Below are 7500 nucleotides of genomic sequence, written 5' to 3'. Positions count from 1 at the left end.
ATATATAATCTTGCATGAAAAACAGTGTAGTTTCTTTATCAAGAGTTAGCTGAGCACTACTTAATCAAGAATGAGATGGCCACTGCACTTAGATAAATTAATTGAATTTTTTTTGTTTCTATTTCTTTTCCTGTCCTTTTCTTTCTTCTTTCTTATTATGTATTTACCTTACTTCTTTTCTTTGTTTTCTTTTTAAGAAATATTTCCAACTGTCATTATGCTCCCTAATGCCAGGTTAAATTGACTTTGATATTACCTGTAATCAGCTATTATATTTTATGAGTTATTTAGTTCAAATTGTAATATGTAGAATAATTCATAATATTGTTTTTACTTTTATCATCACTGTGATTATTATCATCATCATTATTGTTACTTGTAGTATTATCATCATTATGAGTATTCAAGTGAAACATGAAACAGATAGTGACCCACATATTTGCCTCCCACAGACAAGGATGAATGTGCAACAGACAACGGTGGCTGCCAGCACATCTGCAAAAATACCATCGGTTCCTACGTGTGCTCCTGCCTCAACGGCTTTACTCTGCACGAGAACAGACACGACTGCAAGGAGGGAGGGTGCAAGCACGAAATCACGGCACCAGTGGGCGAGATCTTCAGTCCAAACTACCCAGACTACTACCCAAGCCGGAAGGACTGCGTGTGGCAGTTCACGACTACTCCGGGTCATAGAATAAAGTTGGTGAGTGACGGGTCCTGTTTGGAAGGGATTTAGGGGGATGGGACTCCTTATGTGAATCCTTTGGGCAGTGTTCAAGGTGGTGTTGCTTTGTCAGGATGCGCTGATTGATTTGCTGTGGAAGGGAGAGTAATTTGAAAGTGATATCGTTAAGGTAATGTTATTTGAATTTGGTCTGACCTTTTTTTCTTCTTTTTTTTAAGGTAAGGTACATTATGTAAAATGGTGAGAATCAATATAGATTATTATTACAATGGTTCTTTAATGCAGTGTGATGGAGTGGTATTGATGATCTTTGTAATAGAGATATTATTATCTATATTTCATACCACATATTAGGTTTTCCTATAGGTATCACAGGTAGAAGAACTCGCTCTCTAAGCATGACTGGACCAAGATTAATATATATCCCTTCTTTCTCCTCCCTGCAGGTATTTGACGAGTTTGAGATGGAGCCCCACCAGGAGTGTACCTACGACCACATTGCTCTTTATGACGGGACTACCTCAGAGGCCGGGTTCCTTGGCCGTTACTGCGGTGCAAAAGTACCACACCCAATAGTGGCTTTTAATAATCAAATGTTCATGGTGTTCAAGTCTGACTCCTCCGTTCAGCGTAGAGGTTTCCGTGCAAGACACACCACAGGTGAGGCTCTACTCTTATTGAAAAAAGGCTTTGTTTTAAATGAAAAGAGTAATGACTTATAAATAGTAAGGTTAAAAGGTTTTCAGTCATATATCATTTGTTTATTTATGTATCTATTTATCTCTTATCATTCTTTTCTTAGTTATTAATTTTTTCTTAGTGGGAGTTTATCCTCTCTAAATTAATGACTCACTCTTCCAGTTTGTGGAGGCGGCCTTAAAGCTACAAGCACCGTCAAGCACATGTATTCCCACGCGAAATACGGGGACCAGAATTACGATAACAAGGAGGATTGTGACTGGATTATACAGGCAGCCCAAGGTGAAAGTGTCCATCTCACTTTCCTCACCTTTGAACTTGAAGATGAGCACGACTGCGGATATGACTATGTAGAAGTCTTCTCGGGTTACAGTGATTCTGGACCTTCGTATGGGAAATTCTGTGGCAATACGGTGAGTTGACATTACATTACTGAATTGGAGGGAGTTCCTCTATACATAAAAGATTCACCACAGTTATTTTTTTAACTTTTAAATGGGAAATAAGTTTTCTTATCATATGCCTATGTATTTGGATTTTCAATACATATGATTGTAAGTTCTTGACTCTCTTACTTTTCACATCATTCTAAGTAAAAGATTACTGTGGCAAATATTAGAGAAATATTAAATACCCTCTTATAGAACACACTTATACCATAGACACCATTGTCATGGCCAGGCTTTTCCATAGTGTTATTTCATTGTCATCTTGTTTCCACATCACATATTATGTTGATGGCATTATCACTCTCTCTTCATCTCCCTACTTCTCTCCCTCCCTTCTCTCCCTAAATATAGTTAGATGCAGAATCTTGCATTACTAAAGGATATGAGTCAATGCTAACAAATACTGACTTTGTTTATGTTTAATGATAACAAATACTGACTTTGTTCATGTCTGTACACCTAATATTGTGTAATCTTTGCCTACAGATTCCCCAAGAGATTGTGTCTATCAACGACGCCCTCTTGGTGAGATTCCGCACAGATGATACAATCAACACTAAAGGATTCTCGGCTGCCTACGTAGCCATTGGTGATAACACTTTGGCAGAAAACAGTACTGGTGATAACAATGGCTTCAGCTACAGCTTCTCCAGAGGCTACTAGCAGGAGCGAATGTGAGAGAGAAAAAGAGGAAGAAGCAAAAGAAGAAAAAAGTCCATTTTCGTATGATCACTTATTCCGAGCCTTTGCTCCTTCGTGGTTTAGAGAAATTGTCATTGAGCCTCTGGGGTTTCGATTTGACATTGTAAATAAGCAGCAGTTTCCCCTGGGTAAAATTAGTCTCAAACTGTAGACAAGAAACAAAACAAAACAAAAAAAATTATTTGAAAAAATAAAAAATGTAAAAAAAATGTTCAAAAAAAAAAATTGACCTTTACTGAATTGATAGAGAGGGATATTTCATGACCAGTCAGTTCAGTTTCATCTATGAAATATCTTTATTTTATTTTTTATTTTTTTTAATTTGATTTGACTTTTTTGTACAACATACCTTGACAACATCTGCCAAACGTTATCATCTCTCAGTTAAATGTTTATAGACTGTAGATAAACAACAGTAGTGTTTATTACTGTGTACATTTTTACGTTCTTGATAATGCCAATATATGGCTGTGTAAAATTTGTAGTCAACTTTTATGTTGTAAGTTAGGGGGGGAGGGGAGGGGCAAGTACTTTACAATGCAAGTACTTATATAGTTGCTTCATGTCACACACTTTGGGATGAACTCTTGTTAATTGTAGATGGGAAACTATTAGTTAGAAGACATGTGTCATAAGTTTAAAAAGGGAGAATATTCCAAAACGTCTTTTTTCTGTTGTTTCATATTGATAGAAATATGATTTTTTCTTTTTCTAAGAGATAAGTTATCTAAAAAAAAAAAGGGAAACAAATATTCACAAGTAACGGGTTTAAAGCGGGACTTGAAAGAATTAACACAGTATTTTCCATAGGCATAGATTGGTGCTGGTGATAAATTTGTGCTGTTGTTCAGATAAAGATTAACAAAGAATAAAAAGTTATTTCTCGAGAAAATATTACGGCAAAAGAGGTAATAGGAGATTTGAACCTACATTTTCTATTGCATAATTACCAAACAACATAGTTTGTCATTCCTGTTGATTTTTACAGCCGCTCATACTAAAACAGCTCGTTCTCGTACCAGAACTAAATTCCGACAGTTTGTCCCTGTCTCAGAGAAGCAGCAAAGTGTTCAAATGTTCAACAGCATAGGTCAAAATGTGTATACTGAAGATTTGCATTGTCAAACCAACTAATGTATATGTATATATATACTGCATGTATATCTCAAAGACAGTTTTTGAATATGATCTGAGTGCCATAAATAAATAGACTCTAAGCTAAAATATATTATAATGTGTAAAGAAGTATGTTGATAACTGCCTTAATTACTTATACTGGCCTCAATATATCACTAGCAGAACCAAGGTGCTCTCACTGAACAGTCCTTTTATGCTCTTTCTTATATCACACTGGGTTCATGTTCTTTGCTTTATATCCGTAATGATTGTTAGGATTCTTTATATATATATATGTATATCATAAGAATTAACATTCAACAAATGTTGACAAAAGATAGATAGCATAGACCACCAAGGGAGACATAGGATACCAACTGACTTAGCCAGGTAGTGCTACCAAGAGACGACTTTGGTGTTTTCTGAAGTCTGTGGATACATTTTGTAATTGATTTTGCTTATGAATGACCTCAAGTTCAACAGATATTTTAGAGATGAAACCATCAGGTAGTCCTGGAATAGATTTGTAAAAAAATCAGCAAAGGTATTAGAGTAATTCAATAAAACGTGGGTAAATGTTTTTTTTATTTTCATGTTTTTACTTTATGGTGTGCAAAAGGAGAGTCTATATTCATTGTTCATTTTGATTTTGATTTTGATTTTGTTTTTTAATGATTGTGCATATCATTCTATGATAGGAAGCTCCACTTTACCTCAGTACTAATATGTGGACATTTCTTATTATGTTTTAAATAAAACATCCATAAGTATCTCTTTCACCACATGTGGCTTAAATACTACTCTTAGCTGCAAGGACCATAGTTCTCCACTAAATCTCATTTCACTGTATTTTTATTACTCACTGGAAATGAAAAGAATAACACTGTAGAAGGAGAAGAAAAGAATATACAAAATAAGTCGTCGTGACTAACGCAAACACACGCACACCTCAAGGGCACAAAAATGTATGGATCGGTGTGGATCCATGATTTTTTTTTTTTTTTTCTATCATTTGTTTTTATGCGTATCTTAGTTGTTGTTTTTGTTTTTTTGTTTTGTTTTTTCACTTGAGCTTAGGATGTAGTTGGAACCTCTCTTGCTGATAGATTTACAAATTTTTCCAAATTTCATGCATTTTCTCCATTCAAGTTAAAAAAAAAAGAGTATAGGGAAGAATAATAAGCATATGAATTGAGGATGAATATAAGAAATCTATAGTAAGGTACAGACAGAAGTAAAAAGAACCCAATTTCCATCTTATCATGAAATGAAACGCGATAAGAACCATTCTCTTTTTCGGGATTTGTCTCGGACTTGAACCACACCAATAATCCAACTCAGTAACAAGAGTGCAAAACTGTAGAAATAACACTAGTACATGTTCAACTTGGCTATCAGTATAGGCCTGCTGTCTTTTTGCCATCTGTAACATTTGACAATAATCAACTTTAATGGGTTACTGTTAAAGTTATAATTCAGGTATTACAATGTGCCAAATGACATGGATGACATTATTAAGATGAAGATGATATGATTATAATCATTTGGGAGAGAATGTACATCGTATTCTCCAGACGGAGTAATATTAAAACTGCGACCCATTTTCTCGCAAAACAATTGTCTAATACTATTTTTAAGTGTCCTTTGGTACGGCATATCTTTTCCATTGTCACCGCCACTTTAATTTATATCTGGTTTCTTTAGATGCATATCATTAACTCAAGTACTTTTCCATATAATTATCATAGTTATTATTCCTATCTTTTAAGCCACTGCTCCTTGTACTGTCAACAACCATTTTGAGGATATTACCAAAATTTCATTAGTTTATGCAAGGATGACTAGATATATATTTTTTCTCTGTTGCCCCCACCTCCTCCAAAGAATATAAAAAGGCCTTGTATTAATGCCATATTATTTTATTTATTAGTCTTATGTGATGGACCATTGAAATCTTCATTTCCATATTTCAATGGCAATATAGTGCAATAGTCATTAAAATGAACAGGCAGAGGTTTAAGCTACATTACATGTGGCATTTACTGTATAGAATATTTGAATATAATGTTATATTACTGAAATAGAAACCCGTTGTACAATACATGAACAGAGATTAATGATGCACACATGATTACTGCAGTGTTGAGAATGAAATAATGGTTGAAAATGAGGATATGAATTTTGTCTCAATCAGTAGTTTTGCTTTTAATGTGATTCTCTATGAGAATTTTTGGAATATCACAGATATTTACATTTGAAAACTAGCCTAAAAAAAAAGAAGAGGAATAGCATTTTTGTAATAGCAAATCTTTAGATATTGATAATAAAAAAAGGGGGATTGTAACTCTTGATTTAGGGTTAAAAAAAAATCATGAATGTAAACTGAAAGTTTTGTATATTGTTAGTAGTCTCAACAATAGTAAAATGTGAATAGATATAGAAGGGCAATTAAGTGTAGGTTGTGGCTGTCCTAATTTCACACTTACATGGTACACAACTTGTCTGTAACACTGCTTGATTTGTCTGAATCAACAGCTTATCAAATAAAAAGGATTCGTTGTTAAAATCGGATAGTTTGAACTCTCGTTTATTATAAAAGGAATAGATATATGATGCTTGGGAAGTTTACTAAAGAGGAAGTCATAAGTGTTTGTGCTAGACGACTAAATTTGTATAGTCGGTTGTTACTCAACCAACGGTAATTGTAATTGGTATTATGAAAAATCTGGTTATCTTCAATGAAAAAGAAGAAAAAAAAACATTTATCAGATGGTCTTTTATAGACCTCAGGGTTATAAATGGACACTAGAAAATAGGAGATAATTGTCATGTAAGTACATTTTTTGATGAATTTCTTGCAACAATGTTTTGACATTTTGACATTTTTTTGCTGGCACAGAAGGTCAGGAAAATTGCAATAAATGTCTTTTTCCCTTATGCTGGTTATGTTTAGAAGTCTGTTGACAGGGAAAAGTATATGAACATCTTTTAAGTGCATGTTTTAGCTCAGATTAAATGTAGATTTTAAATTAACTGTTTTAATTCAAGTTAAATGTAGCTGTTTTATTATGAAAAGGATTTCTAGGCGTTTCAATTATTCAGTAAGTTGAAAGATCATCATGGCACAGGAATTGCCCATAGGAATGCAACAAGAATATTGACAGTTCATTTAGAGAGAAAAGTGCCAATTTTCAAAACCAGTTGAATTAATTCTATAAAGTATTAAGTGTGTATTGTCCACAGCAATAAAAATAATCAGCAATTTCTGCTTCTGACAAGAGATGTAATTTCTTATTGATTTTTGTCAATTTGATTATGTATCAGTGTACATAATTCATTTCCAGCATATTTATTGACGACCCATGCTATACCATTCAAAATGTTGTCTGGATTGTAATAAAAATGAAAGTTTTAGACACACATACATACACACACACACACACACACACACACACACACACACACACACACACACACACACACACACACACACACACACACACACACACACACACACACACACACACACACACACACACACACACACACACACACACACACACACACACACACACACACACAAACACACACACACAGAGTGAGTGAGTGAGTAAATAACTATACCATATAGTGTTCACTCAAACACAAAATATTTAGAGGAATTGAGCATTTGGGAAATACACAAACCAGCCGAGGAAGTTGGTCCTCCCCTTAAAACCAGTCATGCAAAACCAGTCATGCAAAATGAGTCATGCAAAACCAGTCATGCAAAATGAGTCATGCTTACTTTTCCAGAATCATGCAAAGCACAGACGAAACCTTCAACCAAGAATATTGACCAAAAGA

General features: G+C 34.3%; 1 protein-coding gene across 1 annotated transcript in view; it reads left to right on the top strand.

The window, feature by feature from the left end:
• tok (tolloid-like protein 1 tolkin) overlaps window positions 1-7500 on the top strand; it is a gene marked incomplete at its 5' end in the record, with an annotated part of 13349 nt that overhangs the window by 5398 nt on the left and 451 nt on the right. Inside the window, 4 exon segments of the mRNA XM_086534115.1 lie at window positions 453-706; window positions 1135-1348; window positions 1550-1800; window positions 2323-7500. The exon segment at window positions 2323-7500 is cut by the window's right edge and continues 451 nt beyond it. Of these exon segments, the coding sequence (XP_086390241.1) occupies window positions 453-706; window positions 1135-1348; window positions 1550-1800; window positions 2323-2499 (896 nt within the window).

This window comes from Penaeus japonicus, unplaced genomic scaffold (genome assembly GCF_977035675.1).
Source record: "Penaeus japonicus unplaced genomic scaffold, GWHDUDI00000001_assembly GWHDUDI00000040, whole genome shotgun sequence".
Classification (NCBI taxonomy): domain Eukaryota; kingdom Metazoa; phylum Arthropoda; class Malacostraca; order Decapoda; family Penaeidae; genus Penaeus; species Penaeus japonicus.
This window is presented reverse-complemented; position numbering and strand designations above follow the sequence as displayed.